Genomic DNA, 23,655 nt, shown 5'->3' with positions numbered 1-23,655 from the left:
GCATTTTTAACACGTACCCGGGTGGACGGCTAGATACTCCTCACTCGAGTGGGGGTCAATTTGACACCGCTGAGGTCTCAAGAACTAAGAGAGCTAGAGACGCCAAATTCACAGGGTGTGTTGACCTGTACGTGAACTCACTTGGGTCAACGTTCGAGGTTCCTAGGTCATGACTTTCGGGTCAAATAAGGTCAAAAAAGGCCAAATTCTAGGTTGGTCTTTAAAGTGCTTTCAGAACCTAGATAATCGTTTCTAAGCAAAAGATCCCATGTTCAGTTAAAGTCAGCGACTTTGTTTGACCTTTTGAAGGTTATGGTGTCCAAAATCATACAAGACTTATCTGAGTTTTGCATTTGAATAAGCGAAAAAGATTACACTAGGCGGTATGTATCTAAAAACGATATGTTGACCTGAGTCATTCTAGAGCAATGACCTATTCTAACCTCTAAAAATTCCATGGAAGACGTATAAAGCGGCTCTTTCTATCAATAAATTTGAAATGAGCACCAGAAACTATCCCTTACAGCCAGCCCTAGAGTAATAAAACAAGTTGGTTTTTACCTTGTTCTGACGTTTATACCTGACCTTGGGTCAAAGTAATTTGCTCATTCAATATTTGTGTTCCCTAAGAAAGCATCTCAGAGGTGTATGGTTTCGTCTGACACTCCATTGTTCCATCAGATTGAACGATTCCCTAGAAGTTGACTTCGCTGAAACCAAGGCCTGATTTTGAACTGCCGTTGGTCAGCGACCTTACAAAGTACATCTAAATTTTGTATGCCAAACGATCCACTACTCAGCTGTCTAAAGCTTCGCAGAACATGGCGCAACTGCGCCGCGCCGCACGAAAACCATTATGAAAAAACCTTCGGAGGGCGAGTCACTCTGACCCCCCACCGGAGCGCGCGTTAAGGTCATTGAACTGCAGAAATCAGGCGTTTGACGACCTCATGGAATGAATCACCGGTGTCCTTAAATTGCAAATTGCTTAATGGACACTTTCTTAACTGATAGAATTCAGAAGCTTTTTCATAACGTTTTATATGCGTTCTACCGACAGTAAGGACATCGCGAAGATAGATTGTAGATCGATATGCTTGATCGAAATTTAAGGGTGAAAATTTTGATTGTAGATCGCCAAGCCATGTTTGTCTGCAAATGTTTAACATTCAGTCAGAATCTATTTGTAATACAATTTACATGACGTGGTTTTTCACATGCGCGCTCGCAAATCTTCTTAACAAAAACCTTGACACCAGGCGTTACTGTCTTCATAGTCCGCGGAACGGACTATGGAGACTCAGTGATTAACTTTTCGTCATGGTCCACCAGTGGACGAAAATGATGACGGTTCTGAAATGAGTATCTTTCAACACTTGAATCGGATAGCAATACAAATTATGTGACACGGTTTTGAGCATGCGTACTCGCAAATCTTAATTTTAAAAAAAATCGGTGCCAGGCGTTGCAGTCTCCGTAGGCCGCGCAGCGTTGGCTCAACAGCTAATACTGAGTCGTGACCAACAGGTGGACTTTTTGTTGTTCACATTGTTCCCTTCCCTGACACGGGAGGCCTTCTGACCCGCGCGGTTGGCCCCGGATTAGCACAGGAAACCCTTATTGATGTAACAACATCCCTGATTGCCAAAGGTGGTCCGATAATTGTCACACAGGCTCCAGTTCCGTGTTTTCTGTTTTCTTGAGAAATATTGAGGAATCCCTGAACGTATATTGTAGATGAAATGGGATCCTAAGCTTGCATTAACAGGCTAATCCATGTTCGGCTTAAAATGGTAAAGATTTCAGTCAGAATTGATTGTTGATAAAAACTATGTAATATTATAAACACTGAAGGGCCACTCCGTCTTAGTTTTTAACACACGCGCTTGCAAGTCATGGTAACAACAGCCTGAACGCCCGGCGTTGCAGTCTTCGCAGGCCGCGTGGCGTCGGCCTGCGGCTGTCACATTAAGCAATGGCCAATAAGCAAGCCAAAAAGGTGACGCGTGTTGAGGAACACGGCTGGTGAACTAGGTAAATCGGCATGTATGTTTAAATATGGTGCAAACGTAAACTAAACACAAGTTTAATCTGAAAAGTGAGGGGGGGGGGCAATTAACACTGCTGCCCCCCCCGCCTTGAAAAGTGGGGGGGGGCATAGCCCCTACCCCCCTCCCCACCACCAAAACACCAGTGAGTTGATCAGGTCGCTATTTTTACTAGATTGTATGTTTTTAGGTCAGTAGTCAAAGGAAAAGGTTTTCATAGAATCGCACAGTCTCAGCTTTACAGCATCAAACACACAAGAGCTCAGTTTTGTGTATGTTTATGTATTCTGTATTCTGAGCAAATCTCAACGATATATGACTCTGCTAATGCGACAATGCCGGGCCGCCGCACGTCCCGCGGCATCGTCGGTTGCCGGCAGCCGGCCGCGCCAAGTCGGAGATCGCCGCGCAGTGGTCCTTAAAAATATGCCGCTGCTCCCAAACCAGAAAAAAACTAGGACCACGTCATCGGTATCGAAACACGCGCAACAAATTCCCCTAAGGCCACCACAAATTTGGGCGCGATTGCATAGCACGTCAGAGAGGTATACTCCAAAAAAACTTAAAAGGTCGCATCGAGCCCCATCAGGGAGGAGGTTAACCCATGTTTGCCTCAACAGTGGTCAGCGTATTTGTCGCACTGTGCGGTGTCGCTCCGTCCGGCTGAGGCTACTCCTCGTCCCGATCGGTCTCGTGCCGTCGCTTCAGGGCCGCACAAACGGATAGGAGCGGCAGTGATTTAACGCACTCAGGTGGTGATAACGAGACACCCATCTGCAAAAGCGCCCTGATTTGACGAGTGTGTGATCACTGGTGACTGATATTGCTTTTATCGCGTTTGGTCATCGAATGGTAATTCGAATGCTACCGCAGTTTTTATTGTGCGTGAAGTGCATTTGTCCCTGTTGAGTACAACGTGTGGTAACTTTTATTTTAGGTCACTGTACAAACGATAGTTTCACATGCACATGGTCTGTTATATTGTTGTGTGGGGCTTTTTTGCGACCTGATGTATTGTTAGACAGGGAACTTAGGGTTTTATCGGAAGACTTCATTTAGTAGTCTGTGAATTAATTTTCACGGAAAAGAAGATATACTTAAGCACCTTATTTTCGCGCGAATGGAAATCAGAAAAGCTGTTCCTATTTACGGCGTGACAGCTACTTGTTTAGCAGCCATGGAGCGTGCGAAATTGTATTGCAATATAATTGGAGCCGCGACGATCTTTTTAAAGATTTAATCCGAACCTTTTACTTGGATTATTTCGGAGATAACCGCCCCCGCTTAGTACTGCTGGTTTTGTGAGCCCTGTCCCCGCGGTAAAGTTCCGGCTCAACAGCAGACCTTTGCGGCAAACGCTTGACGTACCACAATGCTCCGCACGGTCCCTCGTGCCCTCTGACGTCACCTGACTGTGGCTGAGGCCACTACCACCGACTGCCGGCTTTACCACGCGAGGACAAACAGCGAACACCTAAAGAGACCCGAACCCATTCCGTCACAGGTCTGTGAATCGGAAGGCAGGCGCTCGATCCAGCTGGGCCACCGGGAAGGATTTAAGTACATTGCGGACCCTGACAGTTCGACAGTATATATCGTCCACCTGTTTGTACCAAAAAAGGTGCAGAAGAATGAAATCAACACATTTTATACGATGTGTTCCAGAGTGAAAAATATTACGGTGGTGTTGATCGACTTTTGCGAAAAAAAACATGCCCACGAGCACGGCTTTGAAGCATGGAGTTTCCATTAGGTTATCGAAGTTTTTTACAACATGGTCAACCACCACCTAAAAATGTACTGAAGGTCGATTATTGCTAACACGCAAATTTCACGTTACAAAAAAACAAAAGAACAAAAACACGTTAGGTTGAATTTTTTACATTTTAGTTTTACTTTTTACATTTGAATTGAAGTAAACCGTGGAAGTGTACTAAAAATGTTTCATATGCTCTCGCACAGGCGTCAGGCTACCCCAATCTACACAGAGGCATCTGTTCGCGCCTCGCTCCACCTTCGATAAGCCATGATGAAAACCTTGTTTCGTTGATCACAGGGGCTCGAATTACTGAGACGCTTTACCCCTGTAATCAAATTCAGTCTGGTGCTGATAAAAATTACTGCAAAAGACAAGCATTTATTAAGCGTGCTGTATAAATATCTGCAATATACTCGACTGCAGCAAAGTTTATGTTAGCTTGAAAAGGATGTAACAAATGATTGAAAACTCGATTAAGTCATGCCACCTGAAAATCCAGCCAGGAGCCGATACTTGGAAGGAAAGCTGACATAACTTTGTCAAAATATATAGCATTAATAGTCATGAAAAGTCATGACGCTTTACTGCTCTACCTGACAAAGTTTGGTGGAGCGACACCAAAAACTATAGGGAATAAGGGGGACCGGATCGGCTTCCTCGTGCAGATGGTGCTAATAGGAACATATTTCATGTACAACATTTACATTGGGGTCTCTCACACAGCTTGCCGCCATAGTTGAAATCACGTGCGCTTGCGTCATTCCAGATTTGATCAGAAATGATCAATTTGTATTGCTATTTCATTTTATACCATGGGCGTCAGCGTGTGGCGTCTACTTACCAAGGAAATCACACGGTAAGATACACGCATCTAGAAAAAGCCTCAAATCCGTCCTAAAAAAAACGTCTTGACAGCCGTCCCCGGGCCCAGCCAGCAACAGTCTTGACAGCCGTCCCCGGGCCCAGCCAGCAACAGTCTTGACAGCCGTCCCCGGGCCCAGCCAGCAACAGTCTTGACAGCCGTCCCCGGGCCCAGCCAGCAACAGTCTTGACAGCCGTCCCGGGCCCAGCCAGCAACAGTCTTGACAACCGTCCCCGGGCCCAGCCAGCAACAGTCTTGACAGCCGTCCCCGGGCCAGCCAGCAACAGTCTTGACAACCGTCCCCGGGCCCAGCCAGCAACAGTCTTGACAACCGTCCCCGGCCCAGCCCAGCCAGCAACAGTCTTGCATTTAGCTGGTGTGCTTGCAGTAAACCGACCAGCATAACCAACGCATGAATGTGATAGGGTTTGGTCCAGCTCTGTAGGCAACACAAAGCACGCTCCTAACCTGCTCGTAGCGTTTTGGCATGACACTGGAATGGGTTGAATGTCAGTCAATCGGTGTCTTTACAATGCGACTGCTTTCTTGAATGTCCGGGCAGTATGTCGTGTCTGAATGTTGTTCAGTATGTCTTGCTGAATGTTGTGTCGGTATGTCGTGCTGAATGCTGCGTCAGTATGTCGTACTGAATGTCGTGTCAGTATGTCGTGCTGAATGTTGCGTCAGTATGTCGTGCTGAATGTCGTGCCAGTATGGTCGTGCTGAATGTTGCGTCAGTATGTCGTGCTGAATGTCGTGTCAGTATGTCGTGCTGAATGTTTGCGTCAGTATGTCGTGCTGAATGTCGTGTCAGTATGTCGTGCTGAATGTCGTGGCAGTATGTCGTGCTGAATGTCGCGTCAGTATGTCGTGCTGAATGTCGTGTCAGTATGTCGTGCTATATGTTGTTTCAGTGTGTCGTGCTGAGTGTTGTGTCAGTATGTCGTATTGAATGTCGTGACAGCATGGCGTGCTGAAGAGCCTGCGCCTGGTTTTCGAGTACGGGTCAGGCATTGCAGCGATTGTGGCGCATTCGATGGTGCCTGTGCTAATGGACATAATGTAATTAGATGGTGCCTGTGCTAATGCACATAATGTTATTCGATGGTGCCTGTGCTAATGTACGTAATGTTATTCGATGGTGCCTGTGCTAATGTACATGATGTAATTCGATGGTGCCTGTGCCAATGTAAACAATGCAATTCGATGGTGCCTGTGCTAATGTAATGAACTGAGAAGACTTGAAACATCCAGCATTTTTGCTCTGTCAGTGGGAAACCATCGGTTGATGCATGCAATTTTGGAAAGCATGGCACGTGGTCTACTGAGGTAAGGCAGGAGGGTAACATCTCTGGTACATTTTTGACATAGGGCCATTTTAACTTCCGCCCTCCTCCTCACCTTTGTAATTAGAAACGGGCACCACAATGCTGAGATCTACTTTTGTTACAATAGAAATTCCATAGCGTTGGATCACTGCTGTCTATTCAGAGGTGCACCTTCTTGCCTACAATATAAGCGACAGAGCAGCATGTGGAAGACACCTTGTGAGACAGCATTCCGATATCCATTTATCACCAAAAAAAGATGTTAGTTTCAGTCGTAGAAAAATCCTTACAGCACGTCAAAGACGTCTCCATATATTTCAATAGTAATAGCCTATTTCCACTGCCCAGTATCAGCTGTCAACTGATACGTTTTGATCCTATGAGACCTGTGATAGGTTCGTAATCAAAGATGTCGATGAAAATACTAAGTGGTTCTATTCAAGCATAGCATACGGAACATAACGAGGCTGATTAGAACCACACACCGCGTCCACTGGCTGCATAGTTATTCGGTGGTAAAACACCTCTTCATGTGCTGCTGCCAAATAAGGCAACATAAAGTACTCAACCAGGCCATTCAGCAACGACAGATCGCGCCGACCAGCGCCGCTCTCTGAAATAATGTCGTACCTGAAGTGATAAACAACTTATGACTCACCACCAGTTGATCGCACCCAAGTGCGTCACCTGCCACCAATTCCAAAAGCAGCATTAAGTAGGCACACGGTTCCACCACCATGCACAGACACCAGATGCCGCTCACATTTCCGAAATTCCCCTTAAAACTTGCAACCTTTATAGCTACGTCGTGCCTGCCTCCGTGATGAAGAAACCATCCTCCTTCTCACACGATTACGGACTTCAAGCTTGTTTTACTATCGATAAAGTTGATAAAGTACTCGATATCTTCTGCTATGCTGGCTGGTTAGGCCTCAAACGTTTTGTGCGCTGCGTTTGAAATGCGTCCACAAAATTCGCTAAGTCGCTTTGTTTACGCTGCCTTCGGGCCTGTCCTGTAAGCCAATGCAAATCCAATGGCACTGTCTCGTGTAGGCGGCTCGGAGGAAGCCCAAAGACGGCTATATCCATGTGATAACCATCATGAACAGGTGAGCACATGAAGAGCTGTTTTGCCGCCGAATAACTATGCAGCCAATGGACGCGGCGTGTGGTTCTAATCAGCCTCGTTATGTACCGTGTGTTATGCTTGAACAGAACCACTTAGCATTTTCATCAACATTTTTAAGAATGCGTCATAGGCTTTAAAGGTATCATAGATTTAGAAGGTATCGATTTATTCCGCTGTATTAGCGGCATTTCATTATTTAAGTTTGCAGATCAAATTGAGAAATGTCATAGTGATTAATGCATACACATATGTGCGTGGTCGAGGTAGTATGGTGTTAATGATTCGAACAGAATGCGCCCACTGCATTAAGTTATTATGATCTGTTTTTGTTGTATCCGGCCTTCGCATTTAGATAGGTCGCTGAAATATCCGCCCGCTTTCTTAATTGCCATTAAAAATAATAACAAAAGAGACACGAGACACATAAAACAAGAGATTACCATTTGAGCATGACCTTGAATGATACAACTAATGATGAGACAGGTGGATATTCGCGGTTATCTTGTAGGAGACAGCTCGGAGAGTTTGTGCACCTCCGTCTCTAGTACTCTTTAGTACTTCTAGTACGCTGCCTCTCTAGTGTTTGCGATTTGATCACTGCTCTTTAAACAACATCACTGGTGTTGCCAAACTATATTGTGCATTAATGACGCTGACGTGACATTTTGGGCACACCCTATGTCTAGGCCCCACATTAAAGAGAAAGGACAACACACAGGGCGCAACTGACTTAGTGCTTGTGGGTTAACACCGGGCCGGCATTGTAGCACTGCGGGCCTTTGCAGGCTGGATCCCTAGCTGGCCGGGGCTGGCCGGGCTGCGGGCTAATGTTTTGGAAAAAGCTAAAAGCTGCGTCTCTAGTACAGACCTGTCGCTGACACCTGCCGACACTGACCCTGCGGCGTAGTCTCCCGACGCGTCGGTCGCATTTCTTGCCGCGGCGGCCGACCCAGTGTAGTCGCGGTGACCGCTTCGATCACTATAACCGGCGGCGGCAGCGCTGTGGCCCTCCGCGCCGGTGGCGGCAACGTTACAGTCCTCCATGCCGGCGGTGGCAGCGCTGTGGTCCTCCGCGCCGGCGACGGCAGCGCTGTGGTCCTCCGCGCCGGCGGCGGCAGCGCTATGGTCCTCCGCGCCGGCGACGGCAGCGCTGTGGTCCTCCGCGCCGGCGGCGGCAGCGCTGTGGTCCTCCGCGCCGGCGACGGCAGCGCTGTGGTCCTCCGCGCCGGCGGTGGCAGCGCTGTGGTCCTCCGCGCCGGCGGTGGCAGCGCTGTGGTCCTCCGCGCCGGCGGCGGCAGCGCTGTGGTCTCCGCGCCGGCGGCGGCAGCGCTGTGGTCCTCCGCGCCGGCGGCGGCAGCGCTATGGTCCTCCCGCCGCGAGGCGGCAGCGCTGTGGTCCTACACGCCGGCGGCGGCAGCGCTGTGGTCACTCCGCGCCGGCGACGGCAGCGCTGTGGTCCTCCGCGCCGGCGGCGGCAGCGCTGTGGTCCTCCGCGCCGGCGGTGGCAGCGCTGTAGTCCTCCGCGCCGGCGGTGGCAGCGCTGTGGTCCTCCGCGCCGGCGGTGGCAGCGCTGTGGTCCTCCGCGCCGGCGGTGGCAGCGCTGTGGTCCTCCGTGCCGGCGGTGGCAGCGCTGTGGTCCTCCGTGCCGGCCGCCTCGTCCGCTGCCACCGTAGGCCTGCTCTTCGCCGCGTCGGTTCCGCGTTCTGCAGGTTAGCGGTGCTAGTTTCTAGCGTCTCAGATTTGGTTATCAATGCGATGTGCTCCATTGGTGATGGTGATTTAACTCCCTAAGATTTAAAAAACTGAGAAAGATAGACACCAAAAATTCAAAAATTAAAGGGTAGGCAGCCATGCATGTCAATTCGCTTATGTCCAGTTTTTAGGTTCCTAGGTTCAGATCTACATGTGAAATAGGGTCAGACCAGGTAAAACCCTAGATTGGTGTCCTAACTCCCATCAGATCTCCTCATACAACCAACTGTAAACTAGGTATTTCGTCTAAGGAAAGGGTCGTTGGTGTTCCAATCAGGTCAACGACATTAATCGAAAATGAAAAGGTCACGATAACCAAACACGTTCAAGGTTGTTTTGATGTTGTTATCTTCTTGATCTGTGAATCAGCGTGCAAATCTGCGCTACACGACATATTTCTCAAAAAAGAGATGATCAAGTCAGTAGAGGTCGGTGACCGCTAACTAAATAAGAGTCTAAATAGGATGGTTTTTAACACCCCTGTGATCCCAAAATTTGAAGGAAACATAAAAACTGCGTTGCAATGCAATCTAAAAAGCGGTTAGGGTCTTGAGCTTGGTCTTACCTTCACATCTGGCCTAAATTTAATTGCAAAAGTCGAAATCCTACATTCAAATGCCTTATGGTTTAAATGTTCATCTCAAGGATGCATGGCTTCGTCTAACGCTTCGAGGACGCATCAGACGACACGACTCGCTAGGAATTGCCTTCGCTGACAGTAATGGCCTGGCTTTGGCATGGCATAGGTCAGCGGCCTTGCAAGGTCCGTGACATTTTTAGACCGTATGATCATGTCTTTAGTTGCCCACAGCAATGCAGTGTTTGGCGTAGATACGCTGCCCGTTTGAGAGTTGTTTCGGAAAGAAACCCTCGTGAGGAGGGGGGGGGGGGGGGAGCAACTTGTCCCCGGACCTCGTAATGGGCAGGTAGACTTGCGTGTGCTAAATCCTCACCTTCCACCCGGTGCTGAACTATTGTGAGGCTGAGTCTTTGACGGTTCATGCCCTACGACATCTTTCGCAAGGTCGTTGTGGTAATATTGTGACACATTTATCTATATTTAGTTGTATTTTATACGAGAAAGCATATGCCCCAGCCCACAGTTTATTCACCAGAACGACACATTTCATTTCATTGCTTGAGCTTCCACGCCGAGTATCATGCAAAAGAATATATCTTGTTTTAAATGGACTTTGCGCGTGAAGTCTCAGCAGGCGTTTAAGTGCAAAGTTCGCAGATTGGTTACTAAGGCGCTATCTTTCCTTAGACTGTCATGAAACCTTCGCCTCACTTTCTTTAACGCATGAAGTGTTGTTTCTAGACTATACTATGAAACTCATGAATGTCAGCATATTGTACCACATCATTTACCCAGCCTGGTGGTACAATGAATTTCTTCATACGTACTAGACGCACCTTATGGTATTGCTAGACGCAGCGTTGTCAGCAGTCGGATTCACAGGATTCCAATGGAGCTATTTCTTGCATAGCTTTTGGCGAGCTGAATTATCATACGCCGGTCATGTCTTCATCACTTCTAGAGCAGTTAATCTTAATGTGCGCCCTGCCTGCGCCGCGTAACGGGTCTGGTCATGGCATCACCGTTTCTTTGGTAACTGCCGGATAAAAGCAGAATATAATCTAGTCTCACCCTCGCCACGATTCTCTCTTTTTCACAACCCGGGGTGACGAGCGGTGATCGACCCCTCCCCTGCTGTTTCCAAACCAAGAGCGTTAGATCCACGCGGAAAAAGGCAGCGGATTGGTCTCAACAGTAAACTGGTCCCAAAGAGATCTCGCGATTGGTAATGAATTTGATATTGTTGCGTGACTGATTGGCCCATTATGCCAGGTAAAATGCTAAATTTCCCCGAAAATCACACTTTATAACGTCACATATCCACAGTTGCGAATCTATACCATGTTACGTGACAGCATCGCCCCGCCACGCGCGATCGGCGGACCCGCCGGTCGCAGCCCACCGCCCGCGCCGGTCGCAGCCCGCCGCCCGCGCCAGCCATGGATCGTCATGTAGTGTTCCTCGAAACCGCTGTTGCTCAGAAATCAGAAATCTATCTAGATTACAGGTTAGAATCTGGACACACTTTTTTAGCGTTCAAACATCCGCAATGAATGCCCCATAGGCTACCGGCAATTTAAGAGCTATTACACAACGTGTCGGAGAGATATCCTCCGAAAACATTAGGGTGTCGGGTCGACGTCCCCATCATGGCGAGGGTTTATGCGATTACATGTACATGGTGAGTGGGCAACCGCAGTTGCTATATCTGGCAAGAGAGGGCTTGTGACAAAATATGACATTCGTTAAGTCCTGCTCGATCGTCAAAAAGCGGAGGATAAGTGTAGTGATATCCCTGGCGACCACTTATTCAAATACACCTTACCTAAAAAAGCAGCATTCCAAGGCATTTCGAAGACAGCACATCGGTGGGCAATGGAGCGCGGTATGCAGCCCCATTCATCGCATTACGAAACAGGAACCATATTTAAATAGGCATCACGGTAAACGCTACAACTGTTAACGTAAATAACACCATTTCAAACGCTGATAGTGTTTAGGCATTTCTCATTTTTATGCTTCGGGTGTGTTCACATTCACTTCCGCTGTCGCTGGTCGTCCGTGCAGGGAGATTGTGGCATGTTACCGTCACGCCCAGGATGGCAGCGTCACATTGCGGCTCGGGAGACGGCCTCCTGCTCGGGTGTCGGTCGACGCCAGAGCTGGCCGGCGCCGCTCCTCGGGCCCGACGGCCGGCGCGTCACCAGTGAGGCGCGCTGCCACCGGCCGGACGCCGTCCAGCGCGTCGGCATGGCACGGCCTCGGAAGGTCGGCGCCAAGCTGCACCGGGTCTGGGCGCGTGCCGACCGGCCTCAGTGTTTACGTGGAGTGTCGCGCGTCGCGTCCCCGCTCCTGGAACAGACGGGGCCGTCACATTCCCGGCGGGCCTTGCTGTAAACACAGCTCAGAAACGCAGCCAGCACAGACAGTCGGCAGACGGGCTTACACGGTCAGTAGGGGGCATCGGACGGTCAGCAGACGGCGTCGAGAGGTCAGCATACGGCGTCGAGAGGCCAGCAGACGGTGTCAGAGGTCAGCAGACGGGTTCAGACGACGTGACTAAATGGACGAGAGGATTATGCGGGACAAACGTGACAAAAAGGACGAGGAGATTATGCGGGACAACGCGACTAAAAAGACCAAAAGATTATGCGGAATGACGTAACTAAAAGGACAAGAAAATAATGCGGGACACACGTGACTAAAAGCTGTCACCGCATGCAGCCACAATGCACAATTAAACTCGTCTTTTGCCGGAGCCCTAAAGTGAACAGCGTGCCCATGGCAGCTTATCCCATGATACGTCTGTGCCGAAGAGGGCCGGCGCGGTGTACCATTTCTCTATGACACTGGGAACTCTGTGCACCGTCCTAACGGTACCCACATGGTCCATGCGACAACGACCCTCGGAAGCCGTCTTACAAAGCACTTGCAAGATGGATCCCATAATCGTAATCTCAAGAAGGTCTACAACACCCGACTGACAGGCAGCTGATCGTTAACTACATCATTCCCGCCCACTGCTCTGACAGGTGGAAGCTCCAAGTGCTTGAAGTGGTGCACATCCGTGACAACGGCCCAGTGATAGGCCGCCAGGTCAGCGCAATACCCACACTCTATTCAGTGTAGGGCTCCTCTGGTTCTAAGGTTTGCTGCCTGCAGTTAGAATGTGAGGATTTCTGACAAGTCCTTCGGGAGATTTGAATTTCCTGTAGTTTTGTCCGAACTACTACATTTGGTTCATTGTGTCTTTTCTCTGCGATCGACTTTTACCAAATTAATGCCTTGATATGATTTTACTCAAGATATGTAGACAAAACCGTTGTGTAGTGTAATTTGGATGTCGCAATTACTTGTCATTGCCTGACGATGTCCTATGCCAGACGAACCACCGTAATCGTTTGGAGATATAACGTCCGGATGGGTGGTTGAGCACCCTTTGCTCGGGTGAGATGGCAGTGGGGGTCAATTTGGCCCTCGAGATCTCAAAACGTAAGAGAGCCATACACTTAGTGTGTAGGGTGGGTTGGCCTGTATATGAACTCGTTTGTGCCCAAATATGAGGCTCCTAGGTCATGATCTTTGGGTAAAATAAAGTCAAACAAGGGCAAACTACAGATTGATGTCAAAAGTGCCCCAGACACCTCATGCAACTACCGTGAGCCTAGACACCCGTTCTAAACAATAGGTAACTGCCTTTGATATAAGGTCAGTAACCTTTTTACCTTTAGGAGGTCAAGGTGACCGATACCATTATCCGACATTGCTTTTCTTTTGGCACTTAAATGACCGTTAGGAATAGGCTAGACGGTAGGTTCCCAGAGGCAAAATGTTGACCTGGGTCTTTTTAAGTCGGTGCGATGCTCTGACCTTCAAGAAGTCCACCACCAGTGACAGCCATCCGCTGCGAGCAGACTCGCCATCTGCCCGCTGGTTATCGGGCAAACCTACGAACATGCATGTTGCGGTCTCTAATATTAATTAATTCGAAAAACCACCACAAACTAACCCATACAAACATAACGGATACAAACTAACCCATAACTCCATTCGGGTAAGAAAGCAGGTCACTTTGGACGTACGTTTGACTCTCATACCTGACCCAAGGGCAAAGAATTTGCTGTAAGTATTAATTCAATTGTTTTATTGCCTAAAAAACTATATCAGAGATAGTTTTGTCAGGTTTCGTCTAACACTCTGTTGTCGCAACAGATTGACAGATTTCCCACAAATGGCCTCAGCCTGGCTGACAGGCTTGACCTGAATTTCACCTATCATAGGTCAGCGACCTTATAAGGTTCATAAAATTTATTATCCTAAAATGTTCGATTTTCACTTGAGCGTGGCTACGCTGCGCTGTTCGGAAAATATTCTGGAAAACCTTCATTGGTCAAATTGATCCTTCACCGTAGTGCGTGTGGCAAATACGTATGCGTATTGGGTATGGCAATGGCAAACAGACTATTCAGGGGTGGCATGCCCTTACGACAGAACTTTTGCGGCGGCCCTATCTGCTAGGACGGAAACATTTCAGGCGCAATAACTAACTCAGGTACCCCACGTCTGCTTCCGGAGTGCCACAGACTATCTTTATACCGGATTATTGCAGCGGTAGTAGTCGGTCGGCGGATGCCACCCGCAAGGAACGCCGCTTTTGACACTGGCCTGATCGACGACGGGCAAGAGACATAAACATCCGAGGATTTTGTTCGGGCGGTTTAAACATGTCATTCACGAGCGGGCGGCGGCGCGGCGCGGCGCGGCGCGGCCGTCTGTCGGCGGCCTCACATGAGCATACGCTAAACCGGCCAGTCCGGCCATGATGGTGCGTCACACCGAACATGTCTGGCTAGCATCACTCCACGTCCGCGTAGGGCAAAACAGCGAAGAATACGCCCATAATCAGTACCATGGGCGTGACACCCAGCCGCAATGAAACGCGTGTCACGGATGCGGCGCTGATCGCCTTGGGCACGTACTGAAGCGGTGTGGAGCTGAGACTAGACAATGACCTACCACTGAAGCGGTGTGGAGCTGAGACTAGACAATGTCCTACCACTGAAGCGGTGTGGAGCCGAGACTAGACAATGATCTACCACTGAAGCGGTGTGGGGCCGAGATTAGACAATGATCTACCAATGAAGCGGTGTGGAGCCAAAACTTTACACCAGTTACTGGCTGCGACGGTCTTAAGACCGCAGGGATTAAGTACCTCGTAAAATACGAGCGCTTGATCTTTTTTAAGCAATACAAACGAATTACAATATGCAGAGTACACCACACCTGTCAAGGAATCAGCCGGTCGGGCACGGAACATGACCTCACAAGCGTGGCAGCTGCGCAGCGCATACCGCTGGACGGCGCGCGGGGCGTCCGCCTGACCTTGTTGAGATCAGTGGCGGCGGCCGGCAGGGTCGCACCGGCCCTACATCGGGATCAGGCAGGAGCCGGAGAGAGACTCGGCGCTGACAAAGTCGCGGATGGCCGCTTGAAAGGCGCAGGCGGTACCGACGACGCTGAGCAGGACGGCGCACGGCACGGCCACCTTCTGCCAGGCCGGGATCCGCCTGCGGGCAGCGACGCACGCCGCCGTCACACGACGTCCAGGCTGCGGCCTGCTCAGCCATCAGCCGCGAAGAGGCATACCATCTGCCCGCTGGATACCGGACGCATCTATGAACACAGTGCCGTCTCCAGAGCCGCCCAAGCCTCTCGGACCACCTGGATTAGTTCTCAGCTGAAATGACATTGGGAATGGTTTGCTGGCCAGAATACGCAGGCAGCCGTTCTAATGCCGGGTTCACTGTTCACCTTTCCGGCCAACCCTCCTCGTGCCGGGCCCTGTGCTTTAACTCTCCGGCCAGTCCTTCTTGTGCTGGGTCCTGTGTTTTACCTCTCCGGCCAGCCACCCTCGTTCTAGATATTGTGACTTACCTCTCCAGCCAGCCCTAATCGTGCTGGGACGTGTTTTTTACCTCTCCGGCCAGTCCTTCTTGTACTGGGTCCTGTACTTTTCCTCTCCGGCCAGTCCACATTGTGCTGGGTATAGTGACTTACCTCTCCGGCCAGCCCTCCTCGTGCCAGGTCTAGTGACCTATCTGTCCGACCAGCCCTCACTGTGCTGGGTCTAGTGACCTACCTCTCCGGCCAGCCCTCCTCGTGCTAGGTCTAGTGACCTATCTGTCCGACCAGCCCTCATTGTGCTGGGTCTAGTGACCTACCTCTCCGGCCAGCCCTCCTCGTGCTAGGTCTAGTGACCTATCTGTCCGACCAGCCCTCACTGTGCTGGGTCTAGTGACCTACCTCTCCGGCCAGCCCTCCTCGTGCTAGGTCTAGTGACCTATCTGTCCGACCAGCCCTCACTGTGCTGGGTCTAGTGACCTACCTCTCCGGCCAGCCCTCCTCGTGCTAGGTCTAGTGACCTATCTGTCCGACCAGCCCCTCACTGTGCTGGGTCTAGTGACCTACCTCTCCGGCCAGCCCTCCTCGTGCTAGGTCTAGTGACCTATCTGTCCGACCAGCCCTCACTGTGCTGGGTCTAGTGACCTACCTCTCCGGCCAGCCCTCCTCGTGCTAGGTCTAGTGACCTATCTGTCCGACCAGCCCTCACTGTGCTGGGTCTAGTGACTTACCTCTCCGGCCAGCCCTCCTCGTGCTAGGTCTAGTGACCTATCTGTCCGACCAGCCCTCATTGTGCTGGGTCTAGTGACCTACCTCTCCGGCCAGCCCTCCTCGTGCTAGGTCTAGTGACCTATCTGTCCGACCAGCCCTCACTGTGCTGGGTCTAGTGACCTACCTCATCGGCCAGCCCTCCTCGTGCTAGGTCAAGTGACCTATCTGTCCGACCAGCCCTCATTGTGCTGGGTCTAGTGACCTACCTCTCCGGCCAGCCCTCCTCGTGTTGAGTCATGAGTCGGAAGTAAAAGAGCGGCGGGAAGACAAAGGCCAGTACGCCGATGGTGGTCGATCCCAGCAGATTGAGTATCTTGTCAAAGCTGGGCACGGTCAGACCCACTATCACCATGCAGCCGATCATCAGCGTCCGCACGATCACCTGCTTCAAGCTCATGTCTGTCGGCACATAACACCCCACCAATCTTAGCGTACAATCATGCACGCAAGATGAGCAATAACCCCAAACAGAGAGGATAAGAAAGCGTCCATTGTTGGCATAGCATTATTTGGTTTTGGTGATGATGATGAGTTATGGTAATGAAAGTGTGATCCTAAGTTTTTGGTAATTATCGCATTATTTAATTCCATTTAATTTTAATGTTTATCATTTTAAAACATTATGTGTATAGTACATATAGAAGGGATCGTAACAACGCGGCGGCTGATTGTTAGTCCGCGACAGCAAAGGTATTTTGGTGATTCAAATGTGGTTGACGGAGGGTCGGCCCCAATTAGCAAGGACACGTACGAGCAGGCAGTAAACAAGTCAGGTTAACAGGAAGTACGTTTTTTGGTGTAGGCGAGACGCCGCTGCATGACGCAAGCCCACCCAAGTAATACAGTTACGCAAGCCGCTGGGTTATTTAAGACGGACTTGAGCCGCTGTGCCAGCAGCACTGACAGCGGCGTGACTCGGCTCACCTGGACCCTCGATCTTGAGCGGCCCCTCCACCTGGCGGAAGACCGGGTTAATGAGCGTGTAGGTGGCCGTCGTCAGGCTGACGGTGAAGGCCACCTGGCTGATCTTGCGGAAGTCGCCGTCGGGTAGCGAGTTGATGATGTTGGCAGACAGCTGGTCACCTAACGCCGTGTAGCCAAGGGACGACATAGTCGTGAAGAGCACGATCAGTCCTGCACGGCAGATGGAGCCGGTCAGGGTTGGCTGAACACATGACGGTCGCTGTTCAGAATGTGGCGCTGCAACGACAAAAGACGCCACGCGAAGCCTAACGTCATGCCTGACAAGCCGCGTCCAATATACAAACGCATGCCAGTTGGCTTATGTTTATGCGATGCCTGTTTGAAATAGCGAAGTCTGTTCTGAGGCCCTTCTTATAACATCTCGATGAATGCGAGAGGTTCTCGTAAGTCACATTCGCGTTCCAGCATTGGGTCCGCGGGAACGCGACTTGCGGCCGGTTGCGTATGACCGACAGCTACGCTTCTTTTCAAAAGGCACCGTTCATTTCCATTCGGCAACAAATCCGGTCACAGATGAATGCCGAGTCAGGAATCAGTGAATCAACGACCTAATTATGTTTTCTGACGTCTAAATAGATGTCGAATGTAGGTAGGGTGCACAGCTGAGCATTCTGGGCCGCGGCGTTCATACAGGTCCTAGGCGCATAATGGAATGTGCCGATAAAATGTTTTCATACTCTTTGTCAACTTGCTGGCTTGTTCCTGCAAGAAGGTTAAAGCAGACGTGCACTCTAGTAAAGCTATAGGTGCCACGGAAATGGCGTACTTGCGCCTCCTATCGGAGGGATATCGTTATCACGCGGTAGCTATGGTATCAACTCTCATCAATAGCTAACCACTTTTAAGTTTCTCACGTTTGATGACTACAAAACTGGACATTGCTGCATTGACATTGAGCTCATGGCACATTAACACAGTGGTCAAATATCGCTTGTTTATTTGTAAATGTTAATATACCCAATGGTTTCAAGCCACCTATTAACCATTTATGTACGCTTCCTTGTGTTCTCTGTGGTAGCAGAAATTAAACGGTAACGACTGTAGCCTGGGAGTCTTTTACAAACTCCAGTCGCATTTTTGTCCAGATTAGGTAAACTTTCACCAAACGCACGAACCAATGCAAAAGGTGATGCCCGAGCGTTTAGTAGCATAAGCGCAAAAGATACGGGTTATACTTATTTAGACATCCAATGATTAGGACTTAATAATCCTGACACAATTCTGACATGCGATGTTTTTTTCTAGACCGTGCACTTTCGAATCATGCATAGTCAGCTTTGCATAAAATAGCAATGAGACAAGGCACCTGAAAATAAAACGTCCATGTATTCGTTCATCTATCCCCTGATTGACACCTCCCCAAGATTCAAAGTGCCGGGCTGCCGTGACCTTTGCCCTGCCCGTTGTCATCCGTGCACGTGCAGAGCGATCGGGCCGCTCACCGGAGTATCCCAAGAATACGCTGTGGGCGAACTTGCTGCGGTCGCCCATGTCGTTCTGGATGGTGGGCAGCGCGCCGGCGCCGGCGAAGCTGAACATGATGGTGGCCAGGCCGAGCGAGAAGGACTGCAGCGTGGCCGGCGTGCGTGTCACCGGCTCCGACAGCGAGGTCAGCACCAGTGACAGCTTGATGATACAGCAGAGGCAGGCCACCATCGCCGCCATCAGGCCCATGTACGTGATCTTCCTGCACAGGTTACAAAGGGGTGGCTGGCTCAGGCGGAGACATGCGGACACCCACAACAGTATGGGCAATAATGTGGGTGAGACACCGATATCAATAGAGCATTCAGAGCCAAGACAGCCGGTCCGGCGACGCATCTACACATTGCAACAGAGAAGACGAGTTGGCTGGAAGCCGAAGCCGGAGAGGTGGCTTCAGCCGGCTGACGGCTGGCCGTGCCACAGCCTGGGCCCCAGTGTGTACTGGGCCGGCCACCGACCGGCCGCGGCCCACGCAGCTCGGAACCTCAGAGTGTTCCGGGCCGGCACCGACCGGCCGCGGCCCACGCAGCTCGGGCCTCAGAGTGTTCCGGGCCGGCACCGACCGGCCGCGGCCCACGCAGCTCGGACCTCAGAGTGTTCCGGAGCGGCACCGACCGGCCGCGGCCCACGCAGCTCGGGCCTCAGAGTGTTCCGGGCCGGCACCGACCGACCGCGGCCCACGCAGCTCGGGCCTCAGAGTGTGCTGGGCCGGCACCGACCGGCCGCGGCCCAGCATTGATGCAGCGCTGGCCTGATGTCAGGGCACCGACCGACTGCGGCTCAGCACCGACTCACCTGAACTTGGCCGGAGACGGCAGGCACGACGAGGGCATGAAGAACATGGCGATCAGCGGTATGCAGAAGCAGCGCGACCAGCCGGTGAAGCTCTCCATCAGCTCGGCACACAGCAGCATGTTCACAACCGCAGCGCCGAAGTGGCTCATAAAAATGCAGAAGTTGAACAGCATCCTGTCGAGCGGACGCGGTGCGAGCTCACTTTAGGCCGGCGGCGTGGCACCAGCTGGGACGAGGCCTTTTGACGGGACAGTGCAAACAAAGATAAAAGAACCGATAGCGGTCCAGCAATGACACAAATCTCCAGATTGGCGCACACCAGAGACTCAAGCACTCGATATTTAAGCTTGAAACACGAGCAAATTCGAAGAAGGGGTTTAAATGAAAGCGCATAAACTTAAAATGTTGGTTTGCTTGAAGCGACATTGTGATACACTTTCCTACGGACTGTTTACAGATTCTTCAGGTTATCGAGATATTCTACAGGATTAACTAAAAACGACCAAATGGTTGATTTTCGGGTAAGTACGTCGAAAGTTACGGTGTTCCCGCCTGATACATATAGTATGCTTCATTTCGCTCAACAATTTTCCATTTACGCTCAAATAATTAGGCAATCTGTGGCCCTCCTTTCCGCTGGCCCGATCTAACGAGCCGTTATTTGTACTCTAAGACCCATCCACTGAACATGTGACTGTTCTTGTGCCGTCAAAATGCACGATGAAATAAGGTCATTGCATAATATGAGAAGACAGGGCATAAGAGATGTAAGGATGCAAGTAGGGAGATGTAAAAAAGTAAAAGTGATCTGAGAAGGCGATGTGAAAGAGGAAATGGAACAGCGGTTTCGAAGGGATCAAATAATTTACCGCTTGATTCCTCAACACGATAATTATGTACCAAATGTGCGCGTAAACACGGGACCCACACATTCCACAAGCAAAATCCCAGTACAACTCCAGCCTGCAGCTAGGCATGCCGGTTCCTTTTAGTTTCAGCTCTGCGCAGTACCCCATCCTATGTGTCAGAGCAAGGGCATAGCAATGCTTGTTCTCCCGTTTGCTATAGCCTCTCTTTGCAGAGCATCTCGTGCGTCTTTCTCCAAAAGCGAGACGCGGCCAGAGCCTGCGGTGAGTTCTGCCCCGGGGCGGCTCACCTGCCCGGTCGGCCGAACGCTTTGGTGGCGATCTCGGCGAATGGGCTGCGTACGTGGCCATTATATTCGGGGTAGCGCTCCTCCAGGATTGAGCGCGACCACGTCAGCAGAATGCCGTTGAAGGCGGACATGCTGCCGCAGGCGAAAAACAAAAGGAAACCGACCCAGCCTGAAGGCAGATGCAGTTGGCATTAGGCCACAGACAGGCATCGGTACTGGCGGGGCCACTCAGACCGGGCACGGACGTCGGTACTGGAGGGACCACTCAGACCGGGCACGGACGTCGGTACTGGCGGGACCGCTCAAACCGGGCACGGACGTCGGTACTGGCGGGACCACTCAGACCGAGCACGGACGTCGGTACTGGCGGGACCACTCAGACCGGGCACGGACGTCGGTACTGGCGGGACCACTCAGACCGGGCACGGACGTCGGTACTGGCGGGACCACTCAGACCGGGCACGGACGTCGGTACTGGCGGGACCACTCAGACCGGGCACGGACGTCGGTACTGGAGGGACCGCTCAGACCGGGCACGGACGTCGGTACTGGCGGGACCGCTCAGACCGGGCACGGACGTCGGTACTGGCGGGACCACTCAGACCGGGCACGGACGTCGGTACTGGCGGGACCACTCAGACCGGGCACGGACGTCGGTACTGGCGGGACCACTCAGACCGGGCACGGACGTCGGTACTGGCGGGACCACTCAGACCGGGCACGGACGTCGGTACTGGCGGGACCACTCAGACCGGGCACGGACGTCGGTACTGGCGGGGCCACTCAGACCGGGCACAGACGTCGGTACTGGCGGGACCGCGCAGACCGGGCACGGACTCAGTTGGCACTGGGGGACCTTTCAAACCGGGGACGGACTCAGTCGATGCTGGCGGGACCACGCAGACCGGGGACGGACTCAGTCGATGCTGGCGGGACCACGCAGACCGGAGACGGACAAAGTCGGCACTGATCAACCGGCCAAAGACATCGGGTGGAATATCACTGCTCAGAGATGCGTGTTATGATCGTATTGCGGGAATTTTCTGCTGGGCCAGAGTCAAAGTACATTATACACTGATCGAAGCTTGTGAGAAAGTGAAAACTGCAGCTAATCTGGAATAGAAAATAGTACTTAATCGTGCCGATTCTATAACCTATGAACTAGAATAAGTCCACACTGCATGAAGCTGGTATCTGTGCATTGCCTTTTAGCCTCAGTGAGGTTTTTAGTTCACGCACCACTGAACTCCGTAATGACTGCACCAGACGCTCAAACACTCACCGGCGTTAATGGTGGCACGAGGGCACGCCATCATGCCACTGCCCGCCTCCAAGTTGATGATGCTGTGTGGATGAAGAGTCTTTTAGCTGATGAAAACATTCACGGGACGCCTACATTTACGGTACAGAGAAGGCAGCGAAGCTGCTCTGTTATTGACAACGACTCTTCGTCACATACTCATGTTGTTTAGCCAAGGTGATTGGCTGATAATAAATCCCTGTTGATTTCTTTTTACATACGGCATAATCAGAAGTGATGACTGTAATACCTCTTTTTCTATGCGATTATCACTCAAGCCTTTCGTGGTGCCAAGTGACGAACTTAAAATGCAGAGAATTAGATATCGCAACTCACCATATCGTTGCAGAAAGAATGGTGAGAGTGCGTTTTTTCTTTGGAGATATTCTCTCTGGCAGAAAGTGGTGCCTCGGGCTTGATATCGATCCTGAAGATGCACAAACAAGTATGAGCGTTGATTTGAGAGCGCATATAAAAGGGTGATCGAACGTGAACTATTTGCAACAACATTCAACAACACAATGGGACATGGCGAGAAGCGTAGATACAACTCATTTGACATATGTCTAATAGGACGAAAGCGAGCTACGGAAGCAGGAAGCCTGGCCATGAAAGAGCAATCAACAAAATACTGTGCCTGAAAACGGCCTGAGGCAAAGACAGATTACTGGTTAGGGGCTTTCATTACCTAAGAATGCAATGAGCCCACTCCATTTTTCATGAGGATTTCTTTAGACAGTTTGATTCAACTTAGGCAAGCTGAGTGCATTCGACAGATCTGCTATATGATAGACCTGAAACCTGGGGAAACTGATGCACTTTCTTTCACAATCGGCGCACAATGTTCAAAAACACATTACCAGGACAGACAAAAAGGCTTCAGAGCTCATAGCTTTCAGTTGCCGCCACAGGAGCCGGGTCCGGCCGACTCTGATGAGGGCGTCACTCACGACTCGTTGCTGCCACTGGGCGTGTCCTGGAGGGGCACGTAGCCCGACCGCACCTCCGTGAAGCCCATGACGCTGCGTACGCGCGCACACACCCGCTGGCTGCCGGCCACTAGCCGACGGCCGTGGGCCGCCGCCTCTTATAGACGCTAGCGAGATACGCCTGGGTACAGCCCGCCAGGGTCAGAAGGGCGCGCGCGCCGGCGCAGTGGGCGGCGCGGCCGGGCCGACGCCCGTTTGTCGGCCTGGCGAGATCGCTTTGGTGCGCGCATCAGGCAAACGGCCGCCGCGCCGGCTGGAACACGCCGAAGGGTCACCACGGCCATCCAGGTCCACCACACCGGTTGGAACACGCCGAAGGGTCACCACGGCCATCCAGGTCCATCACACCGGCTGGGACACGCCGAAGGGTCACCACGGCCATCCAGGTCCACCACACCGGCTGGAACACGCCGAAGGGTCACCACGGCCATCCAGGTCCATCACACCGGCTGGGACACGCCGAAGGGTCACCACGGCCATCCAGGTCCATCACACCGGCTGGGACACGCCGAAGGGTCACCACGGCCATCCAGGTCCATCACACCGGCTGGAACACGCCGGAGGGTCACCACGGCCATCCAGGTCCATCACACCGGCTGGGGCGATGACCGTACGGCGAAGCTGATAGAGCAGCGGCATGAGACTGGCGAGCAGTGCTAGCAGCCTTCACATCACGGCGTCTTCACATCACGGCGTCGTCACATCACGGCGTCGTCACATCACGGCGTCTTCACATCACGGCGTCTTCACATCACGGCGTCGTCACATCACGGCGTCTTCACATCACGGCGTCGTCACATCACGGCGTCGTCACAT

General features: G+C 51.5%; 1 protein-coding gene across 2 annotated transcripts; it reads right to left on the bottom strand.

Annotated features, from left to right (window-relative positions):
• Positions 1-8,696: 8,696 nt before the first annotated feature.
• On the bottom strand, positions 8,697-22,935 carry LOC119103306 (amino acid transporter AVT1E). Of its 2 annotated transcripts, XR_005094741.1 has the most exons (11): positions 22,801-22,935; positions 22,187-22,277; positions 21,833-21,894; positions 20,551-20,719; positions 19,395-19,568; positions 18,557-18,801; positions 17,055-17,264; positions 16,337-16,529; positions 14,841-15,025; positions 10,295-11,810; positions 8,697-8,829 (listed from the first exon to the last, which is right to left on the bottom strand). XR_005094741.1 is itself a non-coding variant. In XM_037226778.1 (10 exons), exons 3-9 carry the CDS (start codon positions 21,864-21,866, stop codon positions 14,884-14,886), a joined length of 1,167 nt encoding a protein of 388 aa, XP_037082673.1. In that variant the 5' UTR covers positions 21,867-21,894; positions 22,187-22,277; positions 22,801-22,935; the 3' UTR covers positions 9,910-11,810; positions 14,841-14,883. The 2 variants fall into 2 exon arrangements, 1 of the variants encoding a protein (XP_037082673.1); XM_037226778.1 differs by lacking the exon at positions 8,697-8,829 and having other exon boundaries at positions 9,910-11,810.
• Between the last annotated feature and the right edge of the window lie 720 nt (positions 22,936-23,655).

Source organism: Pollicipes pollicipes, unplaced genomic scaffold (genome assembly GCF_011947565.3).
Source record: "Pollicipes pollicipes isolate AB1234 unplaced genomic scaffold, Ppol_2.1 Scaffold_5724;HRSCAF=6776_pilon_pilon_pilon, whole genome shotgun sequence".
NCBI classification, from domain to species: domain Eukaryota; kingdom Metazoa; phylum Arthropoda; class Thecostraca; order Pollicipedomorpha; family Pollicipedidae; genus Pollicipes; species Pollicipes pollicipes.
The sequence above is the reverse complement of the archived record's forward strand: the minus strand, read 5'-3'. Positions and strand labels throughout refer to the sequence as shown.

What these genes read in the sequence shown, in the direction of transcription:
- LOC119103306 (XM_037226778.1), bottom strand. Translation starts at nt 21,866, where the DNA reads ATGATGGCGTGCCCTCGTGCCACCATTAACGCCG. An exon ending in GCGTTCGGCCGACCGGGCAG is followed by an intron (nt 19,569 to 20,550) that starts GTGAGCCGCCCC and finishes TCCGCTCGACAG; the next exon opens with GATGCTGTTCAACTTCTGCA. An exon ending in GCTCAAGATCGAGGGTCCAG is followed by an intron (nt 16,530 to 17,054) that starts GTGAGCCGAGTC and finishes ATGTGCCGACAG; the next exon opens with ACATGAGCTTGAAGCAGGTG.